This window comes from Talpa europaea, assembly GCF_964194135.1.
Source record: "Talpa europaea genome assembly, chromosome: 6".
NCBI lineage: Eukaryota > Metazoa > Chordata > Mammalia > Eulipotyphla > Talpidae > Talpa > Talpa europaea.
Window position 1 is genome coordinate 72,836,899 of NC_140072.1, and position 21,217 is coordinate 72,858,115.

A 21,217-nucleotide genomic window follows, 5' to 3' on the forward strand; every position below is an offset into this window, starting at 1 on the left:
ACAAAACATTGGTAAAAGAATTAGAAGATACAAAGAAATGGAAAGATATTCCCTGCCCATGCATTGCAGAATTAACATTATCAAAATGGCCACTCTAGCAAAAGAAATTTACTGATTCAGTGCAATTCCAATAAAAGTCTCAATGGCATTCTCGAAGAAATAGAGCAAATATTGATGAAATTCATACGGAACCACAAAAAATCCTTGAATAGCCAAAGCACTCCTGACTAGAAAAAGGAAGAATGGAGGAATTATACCCCTGAACTTCAAACTATACTACAAAACCATTATAATTAAAACAGCATGGTACTGGAACAGAACATGAGAGCACAGACCAATGGGATCGAATTGAAAACCCAGACATAAAGCCACAAATACATGGACAACTAATCTAAGACAAAGGAACAACGAATAAGCACTTGAACAGGGACAGTCTCTTCAATAAATGGTGCTGGGAAACTGGACTGCTACATGTAAAAGAATGAAACTAGATCACTAAGTACCTCACACCATATACGAAGATAATGCAGATGGCCAATGGGCATGTGAGGAAAAAAATGCTCAACATCACATGTAATTAGGGAAATACAAATGAAAACTACAATGAGATATCACCTCATACCAGCAAGAATGGTACATATTCTAACAACAACAAATGTTGGCAATGATGTGTAGAAAAAGGAACCCTCCTACATTTCTGGTGGGAATGCAAAGTGGTCCAAACACTATGGAAAGCTGTGTGGAGGATCCTCAGATTACTGAAAATGGATCTACCATATGACCCAGAGATTTCACTACTAGGAATCTACACAAAGAACACAAAAACATTAATTCAAAAAGACACTTGCACGCCTATGTTTACACAGCACTATTTATAATAGCTAAAATATGGAAACAACCTATATGCCCAAAAACAGATGACTGCATCAAGAAGATGTGGTATAGTACACAGTGGAATACTACTCAACAACAATCAAAAAAGATAAACTCATGCCATTCATAGCAAAATGGATGGAGCTGGAAGGGATTATGTTCAGTGAAATAAGCCGGAAGGAAAAAGAAAAATATTGGATGGTTTCACTTATAGGAGAAACACAGGGAAACCATGCAAGGGATCAGGAAAAAAAGGCAAACCTAGCAGCCAAACTTTAAATTGGAGACTTTTATGGGGGGGGGGGTCTGGTTGAGGTGGGGGCAGGGGGAGGGAAAAGTATCAAAATGGGAAGAAAGCGCACAGGAATCTTAAGTTGATGGTTCATAGATGTCTCGGTGATGGTAATTTTATGGGGACAACACCTGAGAGGAGAAATCAAACTGAACAAAAATGAACAGCAATGTAAAAATATATAAATAAAACATAAGGGTCTAGGTTTCACAGACGTGTATTTTCAGACAGCATGACATGCTGTACACTTTAAACTTGGGATGTGATCTGTGCTTGAAGAAGGCAAGGACTTCAGAAGATAAAAATCTATTTAGACTATTCAGTCTGACCTTTCCAGGTTGCTCCAGAGGTGAGGCTGATAGATAATGGCAGGACTTACTGTAAAGTTCTCTATAGCAGGTGTCTTTGTCCTATTAACTCTGACTTTACATATCTTTTTTTTTTCTTTACTCAAACTCATTGATTTTATTTTATGTTCTCTACCATTACATCATAGCATATGTTTTCCTTTTATTTTTACGTGTCTTTTCCTGACTTGAATGGAAGCTCCATAAAGTCAAGGATTTTTTTTTTTTTCTGTCTTGTTAAACTGTGCATCCATCCTGTTTTTCTGGAACATGGTAGGCACTCAAAACATGATTGTAAGGAAAATGTATACTCAGACTCTTTTTTCCCTTACCGCTGCCATTCTCTACAGCTGCCACTTGCAGCTTTGCTTTCCTTTCAGGTTTTGTTGCCCACACGTGATGTCATGTTATTGCAAAAAGTGCGTAGGAGCACAGGGTATGCATACCTATGATTATAGACACCTGGGCCAAGAATCCGGCGAACATAGGGTGTGCATATATAAAAATGGACACCTGAGCTGAGAAGCCAGACCGATTGAGAAAGATGGAGAGGGGAAAGAGAGAAGAGAAGCCAGAGAGGGTGGAGATTGCTGGGGCTGGGAGGCTTGGTTGCTGCCTGCCTCCCAGCCGCCCAGCCTTTCAGCCTCCCTGCCTGCTGTCTGCCTGTGTACCTGGTCCCCTGCTTTAGCATTAAAGACCTATTAAACTGTAGAGGGCTCCAAGATTCTTTTCTGTCTGCCTGAATCAGCTGTGAACCTGCCCAGCCTGTGATGGTTACACAATAATGATCTATTGAGGGCCTCCCTGGTGGCGCAGCAGTTGAGCACTAGGTTGCGAAGCTGCCCGCAGCCTCTCCAGCTCCGGTTCCATCCCCGGCCCCCAGGTGATGGTCCCTCTCCTGCCGCCCGCTGCTCCCCTCAGCAGTGTACCTCATCATACTGCCTACTCTGCTCTCTTCTCTGGCTCTGGTGAAATCTCTCACCCAGGCTTCTGACTACCCAGTGCTTGTATAAATAAATAAAATAAATCTTTAAAAAAAAAATCTAGTGAATGAATGCATTTTTATAAGTATTTAAGAAAAAAATATATTTTTTCTACTTCCACCTTTTAAAATTCATGTGCTAATGAATATCAAAAAGAGGAATTATTTTCCTCCCCTAATAATCAGACTCTGTATATGCTTCCTCGAATGCATAATTTCTTCTTGTAACAGTGTTGTCAAGTCTTATATTTCGTTTGCACTTAATATCATATCGTATTTCTTAATTTTCATAATTACTGCTTTTCATCTTTGTAATATTGCCCATAGTCAGTGTTTCTATATAGACTCATTGTATGTAACTTTTTATTTCCGTTTCAAGATTTATCTTTTTTGATTTATAAAAAAATGGGATAATACCTTCTTTTTTTTTAAGATTTATTTTATTTATACAAGAACCGGGGTACAAGCCAGATGCATGGGAGGGTAAGAGGATTCACCAAAAACAGAGTGGAACAAGCAGACTGACAAAATACACTGCTGAGGGGAGCAGCGGGCGAGACAGGAAAGGTCTGTCCCACCAGTGGGACCCTCGCCGGTCAGGGGGGATCAAACTGGCACCGCAGAGTCTGCAGACAGCTTCACAACGCTGCACTCAATTGCCTGCGCCACCGGGGAGGCCCCTGGGATAATACCTTCTTAACTGAAATCTATTACTAGTAAAATGGCATGAGCTATATTTTGTCTTGAAAGGTAAACCTAATTTGTTTAGTGAATCGGGCTGATTTTTAGTGTTGTCTTTAGTGTGAAAGAATTGAAATCTTACAGAATTATTGGAAACTTTAAGAGAAATGAGAATTAACCACCATTTGTTTCTAATAGTGGTGGAGAATTTATACATTTGAATAAAGAGTTGGATGATCAGGTAGAAACCCCTTGGGGTACTCAGGATGCCCATAAAAACCTAAAACCCAGTATTTTCAAATTTACATCAAACCTGTGCTGATTGATCTCATATGTCCTTTCTTGCCTCACATTAACAGCTATCCAGTAACATCTATCAAATTTCCTTTTTTTTTTAAAGATTTATTTATTTATTTTTACAAGAACCAGAGTACAGGCCAGATGCGTGGGAGGTTGAAAGGATTCACCAGAGAGAAAGCGGGGAACAAAACAGACAAAATACACTGCTGAGGGGAGCAGCGGGCGAGACAGGAGAGGTCTGCCATACCTTGTGGGACCTTTACCGGTCGGCCGGGATCAAATAGGCACTGCAGAGGCTGCGGACAGCTTCACAGCGCGTCACTCAACCGCCTGCACCACCAGGGGAGGCCCAAATTTCCTTTCCTTTTTTTAAGACACTTGAAGGTACTCGTGACTTCATCTGTGGCAGAGCGGATGCTGTCAGCTTTGCCTTATGCGACCTCATCTCATTGGTGCTGTCCTTAAAATCACACTTAAGTCTCCTTAGGCTTAAATGTTAATGAGTTTACTGCAGTTTTCCAGCCAGACCAAGTGTATTTGCATGGTTTTTTGTTTTGCACACATTGATTCTTCTACTTTCTTTTTTCATTTGCTAGGAAAATTCTTATTTTTCCATCAGGTCTCAACTTAAACCATGAAGGAAAAGATTAATAGAATGTACTCTGAAAATTGAAAATGTCTGTGAGAAAGATCAGGAGAAGATATTTGTAGTATCCCTGGCCAGTATAGACTTATATCCAACATTCTTGTTAATAACAGAAACAAAAAAGGAATACCATGATAGGCAAATGGGGGAAAAACATGAACTGTTGATATATGAAAATGTGTACTTTTCAGGCAAGTAATCTGAAAAACGAATACCAGAAGTCAAGTTAAAATGTCAGTTTTTTGCTGTCAAATTGACACTTAAACATTGTTAATATTCTGTTTTGGTTTTATAATGAAATTGATGCTTTTATATACTATTTTTTAGAACTGTAAGCAGCTTGGCAATGTGCTTGTACCTTTGACTGGTAATTATATTCTATCAGAAAAATTCTAACAGGAATGAGAAAATGGTCAGATGTGTAAAATGGTTGGCACATTTAGAGTTGTCTATTTGGATCCTTTGGGAAGCAGATGTTGAAGTGTTATGAGTGTTAGCAATTGATTGGAGGTAGGGGGTTTGGGAAAGAGAGGTAATGCTTGTGTGAGAGAAAGGAAGGAAGCGGGGCTGGAGAAAAAAAGCTTTCAGATCCTGATGCAGATCTGTGAAAGGAAAGAGGTTGGGAAGCAGAATTGTGCAGAATGTTTTGAGGCCATGCAAATATGACAAAGTCTGGCCAACCACTGGAGAGAGTGTTCTAATTACCTGTTATGGTGGTGTGTGTAAGGTAGAAAGGGTTGGGCTCTGACATGCCTGTTGTGCTCAGTCCTTTGGCTAGGGCCTGCCTGGGGAAAGAGTGATTTTGGAACTAATACTTTGTTGATTCTGAGGGCCCTTTGCCTGTAGTCTGTCAAGCTATGTGCAGTCTTTGGAGGAGTTCTGAGTGGCAAGTGGTTGACTGACCTTTGCTGCTGCTGGAGGGATGGCCACCATATCCGTGTTATTAACATGACATAGTTAGGAATGGTTTTTTTTTTCTGTAATAAACAGGAAATACTCCTTTTCGTATTAAGGGGGGGGGATAATTTCCAGGTTAGATTGTATGTATATTTTAAGTAACATGTTATACTTGAAACCCCTCACTCTTTTTTACACGAGCTACTATCAGGAACTTCCCTGTCTTGATGATCTTTTGAGGCTGAATGTTGGACTTTGTAGTTATCCTTTAACTTTTATATTTGTTGAAGGTTATGGTAAGATTGGGGTGATATTTTTATGGGACTTTGGACTACCTTAAGCTGCCCAATAACCACATTGTTCTCAGAGAAATTCCGGAAAATTGGTGGTCAGCATTAATTTTATTTGAAGGTTTCCTTAACCTGCAGATTTAATAAATTTATTTTAAATAATGAGTCTGTGGAATCTTTCAAAGTGTTGTTTTAAGCCTAGGAGCTCTGTCCTCTTGAAACTCACATAATAAACCCAGATGCCAGGTCATAATTTTTGCCGCTCTCCTTCTCCATGTTTTTCCTCCTTCTCCTTACTCTGTACCTTCCTCCTCCTCTTATTTTCCCCTAAAGAATTCCAAGAAACACGTCATAGAAGCCTAGGACACAATTTGAAAACATGGGTTTCATTTCTTGGATTTACTTTTTAAGCGGAAAACTGAAACTTTTATTCCTCCAAGGCTTATTGTTATATCTAGAGAGAGACTGTAAGGCAATTATAACAGGAATATTTGCAAGTGGGGTAAAAGATTATTATGTAGGATCCTATTAAAGAATCACCAAATGTTTTTCCATAATAGGTTGATAGGAAAATTTTATGTACTATATGTCTCCAAAGGAAACTAAGGACAAAAATGTGTGCCACCTTTGTTGTATTGCCCATACTTCCTAAACTAAAATTTTAAGAACCAGATCTACCTTGAACTACCCTAAAGTGTCTGACACTTTTTCTTTGAGTCATGGTATACACAACATTGTACATATATATGTTTTTTATACATGGGTATCATATAGATATACATGCATGATGCACACAAACACACACACACACAATGCCTTTCCCAGGAATTAAAGGTACTGTTTTATTTTTCTTCTAGCTAGTAGGTATATAGATTGATGTGTGTGTGTGCGTGTGTGTGTGTATGTATGTATTTAAAATACAACCTAAAGAGAAAACAAGCTATATAGTCAAGTTTGGATAGTGATTTCGGTAGTCTTCCTTGTTTCTTACAAGGATATTGTGATTACATATTATGAGTTTGTGTTTCTCTGAGATACAGTTCTTAAGGCTAAGGGCCATGTGTCACTCCTCCTAAGACCCCCTCCAGGATCCAGTATAAAGATTTGTACATATTAAATAGGTAGTCAGTGACAAATTGGAAGTGGAATTCCACTTCTAGATTTTTTTAATTTAGGGTTCACTGTTGGAAGGACTGGGTCAGCAATTGTTCACTTATTATTTTGTCTTCAATAATGTTCTGTTTATGAAAAACTGTCTTTTTTCAAACCTTATTTTGAAAATTTGACTAGTCAAGTAGGAAAATTCAGGAAAGTAGAAAATAAAAGCAGGTTTTGGAATAGTTTTATGTGACATATATTGCCTGATCAAAACATGGGAGATGAATAAACTAAAGTTTTTTTGATAGGAACTTACACAGTTGACAGAAATGTAACCTAGGTATTATCAGCCAAAGTTTCATGATACATGAGTATAAAACCTATCTTAGATTTTGTAAGAAATTTTTAAAGCGAATTTTATCAACCAAACTGCCCACTAAAGCAGCATTTCATTAAAATCTAACCATTTTATATGTGTGTGTGTATAATGTTATCCATTATATTAAAAACTGAAAATTACTCTCACTAAATAATTTTCACTAAAGTTTTATAATTGGTAGCACAAAATAATCCAGTTGATTTAGATGTGTGGGGCATCACTTCATCACTGATTTTGCTGATAGCATGTTATATCAGGAAGTAACACTGAGCATGGATGTTCACCTTCGGTTTATCTAACAAAAGACTCTGAACAGAGAGGAAATCTTTCCCTGGCATTTACTTGAGTTTACCAAGTTAGAGGCTCTAGATGGACATTGAAGGCTGTTTCCTCAGTCAGCCACTCATGCATTGTCCCTAATCTGTTTCTCAACCTCATTCCTAACTTTGCATTTGGAGACCAATGAACCCTTTTCCCCACCAAATTCCTATATTTACTGTTTTCTTTCTCTTAATATGAAATTCTTATTCCCTTCTGGGACAGGGATTTTTTTCTAACTTAAATGCCACCTCATCAGATGCTGCGCCACTTTCTTGACTCAGTTCAGTATCAGTGTCGTCTTTGAAAACTTTAATGATCTCTTCTTTTCTCCACATCTTCATAACCATCACTGCTCTTTTTTAGTCTTCTCACTTTTCTAACCTGGCATAGGAGAGGGATATGGTCTACACAGTGGCTCAGGGTTAACAGGTAGGGACTACAGGGAGGAGGGTGAGGTATATGTAAGTTAAACACCAAAATTTTAGTCAATTCTGTGTGCTTTATATATATGTGTTTTTTTCATTTTTTAAATTGTGAAAATATGGTCAGTATCTATATGTTCATCACCAGTCTTTTTTGTTGTGTGCTTTTTATATATGAGTTCTAACTAAGAGAGCAATTTAATTTTGGAACAGTGTGTTCAATTAGCTACTCAGATTTAGAAACACTGTATAAGTAGTGGTTCAGTCAGAGGCCAGCTTTGGTAGCTTATATAACCAGGAATGTACCAGGAGAGAATTGTTGTGAGCATTCTGTAAAATCAAGTCATAATGTCTACTAGTGTATCTGTGTGTGTGGGGGGGGGGGGCGTTGTAATGATGAGGTTCTCGATTTTGGCATGTGTATGGACAAAGTTGTTCATTGTCATTAAAGACTAAGGAACTGGGCCTCCCTTGGCAGCGCAGGTAAGTGCAGTGCTGTGAAGCTGTCCACAGCCTCTGCAGTGTGGGTTTGATCCTGGCTGGTGGTGGAGATACCCACATGGCACAGCAGACCTCTCCTGTCTTGCCCACTGCTTTTCTCAGCAATGTACTTCAGTCAGTCTGCCTGTTCTGTTCCCCACTCTGTCTCTGGTGAATTGTCTCACCCTCCCACACATCTGGCCTGTACCCTGGTTCTTATATGCATAAATAAATAAATCTTTTTAAAAAAAATAAAGACTAGGGAACTGCTTAAAGATAGACCATCTTATGCTGTAGTATACAGGGCAGAATGATACACTGTAGAAAAAATGAGATATTTCTGCATACTGTGTTTTTAAAGCTTATTTAAGCACAATAGTTTATTTTCCTTTTTTAATGCAATAATGACATTTAAATGAAATTAATGATATTTGTCTCCTAAATGTAAATGGGGGCACTCCCTGGTGGCACACTGGGTTGAGCACAGTGCTATGAAGCTGTCTGTGGCCTTTGTGGTGCAAGTTCGATCCCTGGCTTGCCGGGAGCAACCCACATGGCGCGGTTGACCTCTCCTGTCTCACCCACTGCTCCCCTGAGCAGTGTATTTCAGTATATCTGCCTGTTCTGCTCCCTGCTCTCCCTGGTGAATCTTCTCACCCCCAGCAACTCTGGCCTATACCCCACTTCTAAAAAAAGAAACTAAAAAAAAATGGGAATTTACTTGTTTTTTATTAGTTTATTGGGGTTGTAGGTAACTGCACTAATGTTTATGTTAAATTTTATATATTAATTACAATCATCTGTATGCAGCAAGAAAATAAATTTTAAATACGATTCACTTCTATAGTTTACACGTTAAACTTTATGATAATAGTAGAATTCTTTAATGTTAATGTTACTTAGAATAGGGTTTTTAAGAGTTAATCTGTGTTTTAATCTATTTTTTTCTTTTTCAGCTCTTTCAGTCTCATATGGCAACAAAAACAACTTGCATATCTTCACAAGTATCTGATGATGAACAGAGAGTGAGTTATTCTTTAATATAGATCTATATTGTACTGCATATAATTCTATGATTTCAGAAAAATTGCTCAGAAATCTGACGGACTTTGGCTTGTAGTTACAAAAAAAAAAATCAGCAAGGAATTTAATAATAATGAGGGTGCAGTGTATCTGCTTGCACATAATTTGTTAGGAAGACTGCTAGCTTTTGCTGGACTTGAATGATTTGGTGGATGTAGAGAATTTAATGACAGAGTAGGAAGTTTGCTAGACGACCTATCAGATGCCTTTCTGAGTGCATGCTCAGACATTAGTGCTTCCAAGGCCTTTTAAGTATGTTGTATAGGTGGGATTTGGTAATTCATATTGAAACATATTTAAAAAGAGGTAGTAAATTTTACTTGGTGAAAGAGGTGAGCTGTCTGTCGTTTTTAAAATGAAAATTGCAAATACAAACATGAGTCATTCAATTAAATTTCCTTTGGTTCTCTACTCCAATAAAGTCTCTTGCTTTTCTCTCTGTTATATATGCTAAGGTCCAAATGCTTTGATAAATTGTAATTTGACCACCAAACTACTATCCCTTTACTCTTTCTCCATTAGCAGTAGTCTATTCCATCTTTATGTCATTGCCTTATAGACTTTTTGAATTCCTCTTAGTCTGCCTTCTATCTCTACTTTGCTTAAACTACTGTCATAGTCACTAAGCAATCTTTTGATCACTTTTGGCCATTAAATGGTCATTGCCTAGTCTTCATTTTCTGCTCCCCACTTCATTTCTGGTGAATCTTCTCACCCTCCACCTCTGGGCTGTGCAAAAATAAATAAATAAAATCTTTAAAAAAAATGGGTTGGGCCTCCCTGGTGGCGCAGCAGTTGTGTGCTGGGCTGCGAAGCTGCCCACAGCCTCTGCAGCGCCGGTTTGATCCCCGGCCGTCAGCGAGGGTCCCACATGGCGCGCAGACCTCTCCTGCCGCACCCACTGCTCCCCTCAGCAGTGTACTTCGGTCCTTCTGCCTGTTCTGCTCCCCACTCTGGCTCTGGTGAATTCTCTCACCCTCCCACGCTTCTGACTGTACCCAGTACTTGTATAAATAAATAAATAAATCTTCAAAAAAATAATAAAATTAAAAAATTAAAAAATGGGTTGTCATCTTACTAAATTGCACAAAACTTTTATATCTTCTGAGTGTTCTCTGTGACTTACATATTCCTTGTAATGACACTTTCATTTTCATGAAATAAACAAATAGGTCAGTTATTGATTGGCATAATTCCACACTTGTTGGGGATTGTAGCTTTACATTAGGTGGTATAAGTCCTTTAACTTTGTTCTTTGGCAAATTGTTTTATATATTTTAAATCTTTTACACTTACATGTGTAAGTTTAGAATAACTTGTCCGTTGCTATGTTGATGGCATGTTGCTGGGTCTTTTATCCAAACTGACAATTTTATTCTTTCAATTGGAATGAATAGGCCTAAAATTCCTTTAATTTTGCCTTCAAGTTCTAGGCCTAGTCACATTTTAAGTGTTCATTATCTGCCTGTGACTCATGACTGCCTGTTGCAGAGCTCATGTATAGAACATTTTTACAATTGCATTTTATCTCCAGATTTTATTTATATAATACCCATATGTACCTCTTTGGTCTTTAATTTTTTAAACAGTAATTGATGTAGGATTTAACTAATCACATAACTACCTTCAAATCTTAAAACAACCTATTTCCATTTTGAGTCCTGTTTTTTCGCCCTGTCGTTATCTACTTCTACTTGAGTAAATCCTGTAATACAGTATTGTTGCTTTAAACAAGGACATTTTATTGAAAATTAAAATAAGCAAAAATTTCTACTCTTTAATCCACATTTTTACCTTTCTGCCACTCTTCATTCCTTTTTGTAGATTAGTGTTTTCATCTGTTAGAAGTCCTTTCTTTTAAAGAACTTCTAACATTTCTTGTAGAATAGGTCTCCTTGCAATGAACTTTCTCAAAATTTGAAGATAATCTTTGTTTCTAAACCATTTGCACTGATGTGCCTAGTTGTAGGTTCTTCTGCATTTTTTTGTTTTCTGTTTGAAATTTGCTGCGGTTCTTGGATCTCTGAGCTCATGTTTAAAAATTGGAAAAATCTCACTCATTAATTAGATATTTCCTTTCACCCTTCCATCATCTCCCTCTCCCCCCTCTATCTGCTGTCCAATTGTAAGTATATTAGATTAGTGGCTATTTATTAATTCACAGCTTTTTGAGCCTCTCTTACAGTTCTATCCTTCTTATGTCAAATTTTTAGCTTGAATAGTTAATGATATTTAGCTTGGATAGTAACTACTGGACAAAATTATTTTCATTGTGTGATTTGATGTTCATATACTGTTCAGTAACTTTTTAAATTTCAGATATTGTGCTTTTCCTTTCTAGGGTTTCCTTTGTTGCCTTGTTGTTAAGAGCTTTTGCTATATCTTTTATTATTCCCTGTCATATCGTTCATTACCTCCATCTCTTTCCAATAGAGAAAGCATATTTTTCTTCTTTAGCATATTTATTCAACAGCATATTTAAAGTTCTTATAGGCAATTCAATATCTGGATAATTTGGATCTCTTTCCATTGACTCTTTTTTTCCTGATTATCACATTTTTCTGCCTCATATGTAATACATTTTGATGGTTTAATAAGATTTTGTGGCTACTACATTTTAGAGGTAACGTATTCTGTTTACTTCTTTTGAAGAGTTTTTACTGTTGTAGCAGGCAGGTAAATTAATGTGATTATGTTGAGCCTTGATTGTATAGGCTTTGATAGTACAAATCTGTTTCAGTTGTGCCTTCCACACTTAAAAGCATTTCTGATTCCTGGGATGTGAACCTTACTCCTAAAATTTACACATATAGGTTTTCAGTGGAAATCCTAAAGTGTTTTCCAAGTCCTTTTAACTTACGTACTTAAAATTCTATTCCCTAGGATGGAACTCTTAAAAACTCTGCCTACCTCCTTCCAAGTCCCATTTCCCCTTACAAGGCTATTTGTATTCCTTCTACATATGTGCATTTCAGCAGTCAGCTGCACAGTTGAGGACGTTTATAGATATTTTACTCTCTCCTTTCTGGAATTTCCTCCTTTAATTCCTTTAATTTTCATTCATTCATCATCTGCCTTGTCTCCAGCTGACTTCTCACCTGCTTCCCTCCTGATCTTCCTCTTTGTGTAGCGAGCACCATTATGGGCAAAGCCCATAAATGTGCCTCTCATCCCCGCCTATGTTTGCCTGCCTTTGGTTGCACTCCAGTGACTTGAAAGAATTGATTATAATTGTTATTAATGGGGAGGTAAGTTTGACATGTTAACTCTTCCATTACTGGGAGCTGTAACTATATAATTTTACTTTGTACTTTTTTCACTTGAAATATTAATGTAAGAATTAAAAAATTGTCATAAACATCTTTAATAACTTAACATTTTGTTTTTCGAATGAATATACTGTATTTTACTTGGATATTTCCTACTTTAGGGAATCAAATACTTTACTGTTATAAATAGTACAGGACTTTTATCATATGAAAAAATGTAAGAAATTTGAGCATCTGGGTACAGATTTCTCAAAAATTCACTTCATTTGTCATAAAGATGCGCCAAAGGAGGATGTGTAATGATCAAGTCTATAGTTTCTTTGATAAACTGTATTTATTTTTCAGATGTATATATATCCTATTGTAGTAAAAGTTTTTCTTATGTTTCTGCTGTTTTTATTTTCCTTCAGCAAAAAAGAGAAAATACTCGTTCTTTAACTATGTCTGGTCATGTTGGTTTTGAGAGTTTGCCTGATCAGCTGGTCAATAGATCCATTCAGCAAGGTTTCTGTTTTAATATTCTTTGTGTGGGTAAGTGCCGTAACTCTCCCTTTAAATAGTTTCTTCATATTCTTGTACTCACGCCATTCTTATATTAAGCAATATGATGTACAGATTATCAATTTCAGATTACAATCATAAGGTTTTATTTGGTTATTTAAATTCTGCAGTATTTAGTTATAGTGCTTTAACTTACCTTTTTTTTTTTTTTTTGGTGGGACCCTTGCCAGCGGCTGGGGAATAAACCAGCGCTGCATAGGCTGCGGGCAGCCGGGCAGCTGGGTAGCCTCGCAGCCCAGTGCTCAACTGCTGCGCCACCAGGGGAGGCCCTAAACTTTTTGTTTTTTTAAACATTTCAGTGCTGTTTTCAGAGTTCTGAGTAACTTACCATATATAACTATTTGTGTGCTCTGCTTTTATCTTAGTGGACCAGACTTGGCATGTTATTTCTTTCATGGACAACTCACCTTTGAAATTTTGAAATATTTGAGATCCTTGAAACCACTCTAGTTTATAGCTCTATTTTTTTTTCTCCTTTGTTTTTTGCACTTCTGAAGATGTGTTTTGTTTCTTTTAGGGGAGACTGGTATTGGAAAATCAACGCTGATTGATACATTATTTAACACTAATTTTGAAGACCGTGAAACCTCACATTTTTGCCCACATGTTAAACTTAAAGCTCAGACATATGAACTCCAGGAAAGTAACGTTCGATTGAAATTGACCATTGTGAATACAGTGGGATTTGGTGATCAAATAAACAAAGAAGAGAGGTACATGTTTTCTTCTTATAATAAAACAAGTTTTTCTTATTTCAAGACATTTGCTTTCTTATCCCACGAACTCTTTGACTTGATTTTCTAAAAGTGAAATCCATACCTTTCTTTCAAGACTGTAGTTTTCATAATAATTAAGCAGTATTTTGTTCTTGTTAACAAATTGACTTTTTAAATCTAGTCGATTTCTTTAGGATAATCTGAATCAGATATTAAAGTCTGTTGCAAGAAAAATAGTTCTAATTATTTTCTTGATATGCCAATTAGTGTATACTAATTGATATATCTCATTAAGGATAAGGACTTACCTCATTAAGGAAAAAAAAAAAGACAAAGCAAGATACATAATGAAAAATATAAATAATGACCAAATCTGTGGTGTATGAATGTTTTGGTTTGTAAAATTCTAACCAAATGAGGTGTATTATTAAACATTAATGCAAAAAGTTTTATAATGCATGTTTTATATTTTATATTGTGTCATTTCCTGCCATTTCTGCTCTGGATTATAAGAATTGATTATAGATTCTTTATGAAATTTAAACTAAAAGGGGGAAATAGATTGTGATAAAACAAGAGTTTGTTCTTTTTCCTTTCTAAAGTATATATATCATTATTACATATAATTTCCTAGTTTCTTAAGTTTGATTTAGAGAGAAGGTATTTGCTCAGTTGACTCTCTTTATGTTAGTGTTTTTCAGCAAATTTGTGTGCTTTGTATTAACTTTTTTTTTTTTTTTTTAAGATTTTTCTATTTATACAAGCACTGAGGTACAAGCCAGAGGTGTGGGAGGGCGAGAGACACCAGAGACAGAGCAGGGAGCAGAACAGGCAGAAGGACTGAAATACACTACTGAGGGGAGCAGTGGGCGAGACAGGAGAGGACCACTGCGCCATGTGGGAATGTCCCTGGCTTGCCGGGAATCAAACCGGTGCTGCAGAGGCTGCGGGCAGCCTCACAGTGCTGCGCTCTACCCGCTGTGCCACTGGGGAGACCCTGCATTAACTTTTTTTTTTTAATTTAAATTTTATTTTTATATTCCCCATACAAGTACAACCCCCTTATTTTGACCCCAATCCCTCCTTTCACCACCCCCCACCACCCATAGAGTGTCTCTGGGTCAAAGTTGTTTGTTGATTTTGATATTTTCTTTCTTACAGTTATTCTTTTTCCTGGTCCCTTATTTAAGTTTTCTAGATTCCTGATATGAGTGAGACCAGCCGGTATTTTTGTTTTTCTTTCTGGCTTATTTTGCTGAGCATGATCCCTTCCAGCTCCATCCATATTGCTGCAAATTGCATGTGTTTATCTTTTTTGAATGCTGAATAATATTCCATGGTGTATATGTACCACATCTTTTTGATCCAAAGCTTAGCTATTGTAAATAGTGCTGCTATAAACATAGGGGTGCAGGTGCTCTTTGGAATTGATGTGTCTGTGTCCTTTGGGTAAATACCTAGGAGTGGAATTGCTGGATCATATGGAAGCTCTATGTTTAGTAGGTCCAGAAATCTCCACACAGCTCTCCATAGTGGTTGGACCAGTTTACACTCCCACCAGCAGTGCAGGAGAGTTCCTTTTTCTCCGCAACCTCGCCAACATTTGTTGTTGCTAGTTTTTTTAATATGTGCCATTCTCACTGGTGTAAGATGGTATCTCATGGTAGTTTTGATTTGCATTTCCCTGATTACAAGTGATGTTGAACATTTTTTCATATGTCTCTTGGCCATTTGCATTTCTTCTTCAGAGAAGTTTCTTTTTAGCTCTTCTGCCCATTTTTTGACTGGATTATTGTCTTTGTTTTTGTTAAGTCTCATCAGCTCTTTGTAGATTTTTGTGATCAGTCCTTTATCATTAGTGTTGAGTGCAAAAATGTTTTCCCAGTAGGTGGGGTTTCTCTTTGTTTTTGTTATTGTCTCTTTTGCTGTGCAGAAGCTCTTTAATTTGATGTAGTCCCAGTTGTTTATCTTTGCCTTCACTATCACTGCTTTGGGTGATATGTCTGTAAAGATGTCTTTGATGTGCATTTCATGTAGTGTTTCGCCTATATTTCCTTCTATGTATTTTATGGTTTCAGGTCTTATGTCTAGTTCTTTAATCCATTTTGAGTTGGTTTTTGTGCATGGTGTTAGGTAGTAGTCAAGCTTCATTCTTTTGCATGTAGCGACCCAGTTTTCCCAGCACCATTTATTGAACAAACTTTAACTTTTAAGAAATGATTCGTGCGGATTTTCTGAAGGAAGCAGATTAGTGGCAGAGCGGCAAAGACTTATGACATATTACTTTACATCTTACTAACTTTTAAATTTTCTATAAATATAGCTTTACTTAAACTTATTCTTAGATATTTTTTGTTTGTGGTACTCTCATAAATGTTATCCCTTAAAAATGCTTCGTTTTCTATTGTGTATAGAAAGTAATTAATTTGACATATAGCAACTTTTCTAAATTCTCTGATTAATTCTAGTAGTTCACCTCTGAATTTGTTTTAGATCTCCTTTGTACTTAATAAAATCTACAAATGTTGGCATTTTTATTTTTCCTTTCTAGTTCTTTTTTTAAAGTAAGTTTTATTGATGTATAATTGAGAGAATGAAATATACTATTTTTGAATTGTACAATTCTGTTAATTTTGACACATGTATAATTTTGTAACTGCCACCACAGCTATAGTATAGGAAATGTCAGTACATTGGCACATTTTCCATGTGCAGATCAGTGCTTTGTCAAAAACTTCCAGGGACATCTCTCCAGATTTCTAGCTCTTACTGTGTGTGTAGCTTCCTTCTGTCTTAAAATTCTAGTTGCTTTGACCTCATTGAATTCTTGTCTCTGTCTCCTCAACTCAGTAAATGTCAGGATCTGTGGTTTATCTTTGTTCTGTGCTCTGGAAACTTGTCCCCAACAGTAAACTGAAGGAATCATAGTGCTTCCCACATTTATTCCCTTCTCAGTGATCATAGTTAAGTCTGGTGACCTTTTAACAATATTTTTGTCCAGTCTTCTAGTTGTTTAAGATGGTAGGGTGAATCCAGTTGCAGCTATTCCACCTTAGCTGGAAATAGTAGTTCTTATTTTTCTTTCATTTTTAACAGCTGGCTGCACTGGGTAGAATTTACAGGATCTTGATGGCTAGTCAGTATTGATGGTGGGCATCCTTGCTTATCCTGACTCCAAAGTAAAGCTTTTATTTTTACTGTATATTATGCATATTTGCTTGCTGCTGCTTTGCTTGCTTGCTTCCTTTTTGTTTTTCTTTTTTTTTTTTTTAAAGTAAGGAAGTTAATTTATATTACCAGTAAGAATCTCCTTTATTAAAATCATGGATAAATATTTTTGTCAGCTTTTTGGGCATTCTTTAGAATGATTGTAATTTCTTTAATCCTATAATCAGGTGAATTACAGTACCCAATTTTCTGTTGTAAGATTAACCTTGCTATCTTGAATACCATTTGCTATTTTTTTAATATTGTGTTACATTTTTTTTCTTTTATTAGTTTTACATCTTGTATATATGAGATTTCAGCCAATATTTTCTTCTTATACTGCCTTTTTACAAAAAATCAAGGGCCTCCCTTGGTGGCGCAGGCGGTTGAGCACAGCGCTGTGGGGCTGTCCTTGGCTTCTGCAGTGCTGGTTCGATCCCTGCCAGCTGGCAGAGATCCCACATGGCGCGGACCTCTCCTGTGGCGCCCTCTGCTCCCCTCAGCAGTATATTAAAAAAAAATAATAAAAATAATAATAAAATAATAAAAATTACATCAGTCTTCTAAAATGAGTTTGGGTTTCCCTCTATTTTCTGGAAAAATAATTAAGATTGGAGTTTCCTTTCTCTGGAATGATTAGTGAAAGCTACAAATAAAACCATCTGGACCTGGAGTTTTCTGAGATTTCTAGTTTTTAATAGGATAATTAATTTTCTTTAATAATTATAAGACAATTAAAAGGTGCTTTTTGTGATAGTTATAAGTTATAATTTTCCAGGAATCTGTCCTTTTCATTCAAATTTTCAAATATATTTACCTGAAAATATTGCTATGTTCCTAATATCTTTTTTAAATTGTCTACTGCATTTGTAGTAGTATCTGCCTTTCCTTTTCTGATACTAGCTATTTCTATTTAATTTTCTCCTTGATAAGTTTCAGCAAAGCATTATCACTTTAATCAGTTTATTTTCACATTTTGGCCAGGAATCGAACTGGTGCTGCAGGACTGTGGACAGCCTCACAGCGCTGTGCTGTTCCCACTGTGCCAATGGGGAGACCCTGCATTAACTTTTAAGAAATGATTTGTGTGGATTAATTTCTCGTTGATTCTCGGTCTTATGCATTTAGAGATTATGAATTCCCTTCTAAGCTTTAGCTACATCCTACAAGTTTATATTTATATATGTAATGTATGTCATGTTTTCAGTTTCAGTTAAGGTCTAACTGCATTTTGAAGAATCAAAACTTCTATGTTATGACCTTTCTTTCTCTTGTAATACTTTTGTGTAAAACCTGTGGTCTCAGATTCTTCATATATGGAATATCTTTTCTATATCTTTAACTTTCAGTCTTTATGCTTATGCTTAGATGTATTTTCTTATTGAGCATGATTTTCTTTTTTAAAATCCTGACAATTCTTACTTTTAATTGCACATTTAATACATGCATCATTAATGTTGTTACTGATACATTTAGGTTTAAATATACCATCTTATTTTGTGTTTTCTGGTTGTCTTGGTAGTTTCATATTTTTTTTAAAGATTTATTTATTTATGCATACAAGAAATGGGTGTAGGACAGAGATGCGGGAGGAGAGAGGATTCACCAGAGACAGAGTGGGTAACAGAACAGGCAGACTGACTGAAATACACTGCTGAGGGGAGCAGTGGGCACGATGGGAGAGGTCTGCTGTGCCATGTGGATTAGCTCCCTGGCCGGGGATTGAACTCTTGCTGCAGAGGCTGTGGATAGTTTCCCAGTGTTGTGCTTAACCTTTGAGACACCAAGGAGGCCCAGTTCATATCTTTTCTACTTGTTTGATTTCTATTCTTGTAATTGTTACCCTAGAAATGATGTAATCTCTAACCTAATTAGATTTTTAATTTGTACATTGTTTTATTTCTCCCCTCAGGGGTAGTCCCCATAATTCTCCCACCATCACATCAACTGTGAACCGTCACCACAGTTCTTGTGCTCCTCCTTCCCCTCCATTCCCTTCCCCTGATGTATCTCTCAGATCTGTGGTCAGCCTGCAAGTTTTACCATTTTCTGACCCTTTGTTTGGTTTCACTATAGTCTACCTTACAAGTGAAACCATCTGATATTTTTCTTTTTCCACTGACTTATTTCACTGAGCATAATCTCTCCCAGCTCCATCCATGTTGCTGCAAAGGGCATAAGTTTATCATTTTTGGTCACTGGGTTATATTCCATTGTGTATTTATACCACATTTTCTTGATCCATTCATCTTCTGTTTTGAGGCATTTAGATTGTTTCTAGAACTTGGCTATTGTAAATAGAGATGCTGTAAACAAAGAAGAGCAGGTTTCCTTTCAAATTAATGTTCTTATGTCCTTTGGGTAGATTAAGAATTGCTGGATCATATGGGAGATCCATTTTTAGTGTTTTGAGGATCCTCCACACAGCCTTTAATAATGGTTGGACAAGTTTGCATTTTGTGAACTGTGTAAGATGGTTACATTTTCTACACATCCTTGCCAGCATTTGTTGTTTGCAGTTTTGTTTTGTTTTTGTTTCTTTTTTTTAATATATGGGCCATTCTTAGTGGTCTAAGGTATCTCATTGTGGTTTTGGTTTGCATTTCCCTGACTATAAGTGATGTTGAGCATTTCTTCATATACCTGTTGGCATTCCTCTTTGGAGAAGTATCTTTTTAGCTCTTCAGCCCATTTTTTTGATTGGGGTTGTTTGCTTTGTTTGTGTTGGTAGTAAGTTGTGTTGTAGATATTTGATATCAGTCTTTGATGTCATTTGTATGGAGTGCAAACATTTTCTCCCAGTCAATAGGGTGTCTCTTCATTTTGGTTACTGTCTCTTTTGCTGTATAGCAAAAGAGTGTTTCTGAAGTGTATGTTATGGAGTGTTTTGCCTATGTTTTCTGCTGTCATTTTTATGGTGACAGGTCTAACATTCAAGTCTTTTATCCATTTTGAGTTGGTTTCTGTGTATGGTGTGAGGAAGTAGTCTAGTTTCATTCTTTTGCATGTAGCAGTCCAGTTATCTAAACACCATTTATTAAAGAAACTATCCTTATTCCAATGTCTATTCTTTGCTCCTTTGTCATGGATGATGTTTATTTTTTGAAGAAATATTTTGAGGCATATGATGAAGATGTCTTCCTTCAAACAGATTTGGATTTACTTGGCCCCTCTGGGCATTAACACTAAGAATTCCTAAGCCTGTTTTATTACTTTTGAGGTCCCTAGAATCAAAGGTGCATTGTGGACCATGGCTGCAGGTATGTGCCAGGTCTCTTACCCTGTGTCTACAATTTTGCAAGAATTTTTGTTTTCTTCTTTTCTTTTACCTACTTCATATGGTGCCATGGTCACCTTGTTACAAATACTTAAATAGAGGAGAGAAATTGTAGATTTATTTGTACTTCATTCTTACCCTGGTGGTATAGGCTTTTAGGATCTCAGTTCAGTATAAAGAGACTTTATACACTTTCAGTTATTCTCACCTAGTGTGGGCCCTGGACTTTGATTTCTTCTTATATATCCTGTGAGTCCCTCAGAAGCAAAGATCAAGAACTGTATTGACAAGTGGCCTCAGGACAAAATTAGCATTGATTAATGGGTTAGTGAAGTTTTTCTATAAAAGGCCAGATATTAAATATTTCAATCTATTTGGGACATGCAGTCTCTGTGTGAACTACTTAGCTCTTTCATTGTCATATAAAGGCAGTCATAAACAACACAAAAAATTAAATTAACTATTTTTCAATAATCTTTTACTTACAAAAACTGGCATCAGGCTGGATTTGGCCTGTTATTCTCCAGTACTCTGCTTACCTCTTGGTTTCATTGTTCAGTTTTTTTTCCTAAATATTTATTTGTTTATGCATACAAGAACTGGGGTACAGGACAGAGGTGTGGGGGGTGAGAGGATTCACCAGAGACAGAGTGGGGAACAGAATAGGCAGACTGACTGAGGGGAGCAGCGGGTGAGACAGGAGAGGTCTGCTGCACCATGTGGGTAGTAGCTCCCTGGCCTGCCAGGGATTGAACTCATGCCACAGAGGCTGTGGACAGCTCCACAGTGCTGTGCTTATTAACCCCTTGCACCACCAGCGAGGCCCTTCACTGTTCAATTTTGACCTGGTTATTTCTTTACCACTTCATGAGAACTTTGATGTTTTTAAGGAGGTGATTTTGCATTTTAAATCAGTGTCTTTCATTTTATTAGAAGAGTGAGTCTGCACTTTACTGAAAATGGAAAGCTAGTGTAAATTACTATGAATGAATCCTAGCGGTATTTATTTAGCAGAAAATGGGTATGGTTTCATTTGAGACACATAATACTACAAAACATTCAGAAAGAGGAACATTTATGGCTATTTATTTAGATC

General features: G+C 36.7%; 1 protein-coding gene across 6 annotated transcripts in view; it reads left to right on the forward strand.

Annotated features, from left to right (window-relative positions):
* The window catches only part of SEPTIN10 (septin 10), a gene marked incomplete at both ends in the record, with an annotated part of 68,882 nt that overhangs the window by 22,926 nt on the left and 24,739 nt on the right, over positions 1 to 21,217 (forward strand). The window contains 3 exons of one of the 6 annotated variants that reach the window (XM_084235136.1): positions 8,965 to 9,033; positions 12,771 to 12,891; positions 13,439 to 13,634. The exons of 2 other annotated variants lie outside the window; for them this stretch is intronic. In XM_084235136.1, the coding sequence (XP_084091262.1) occupies positions 8,965 to 9,033; positions 12,771 to 12,891; positions 13,439 to 13,634 (386 nt within the window). Of the gene's footprint in view, positions 1 to 8,964; positions 9,034 to 12,770; positions 12,892 to 13,438; positions 13,635 to 21,217 lie in introns of those variants that run through there. 3 more of the 6 variants (XM_084235137.1, XM_084235141.1, XM_084235138.1) reach the window with 3 other exon arrangements.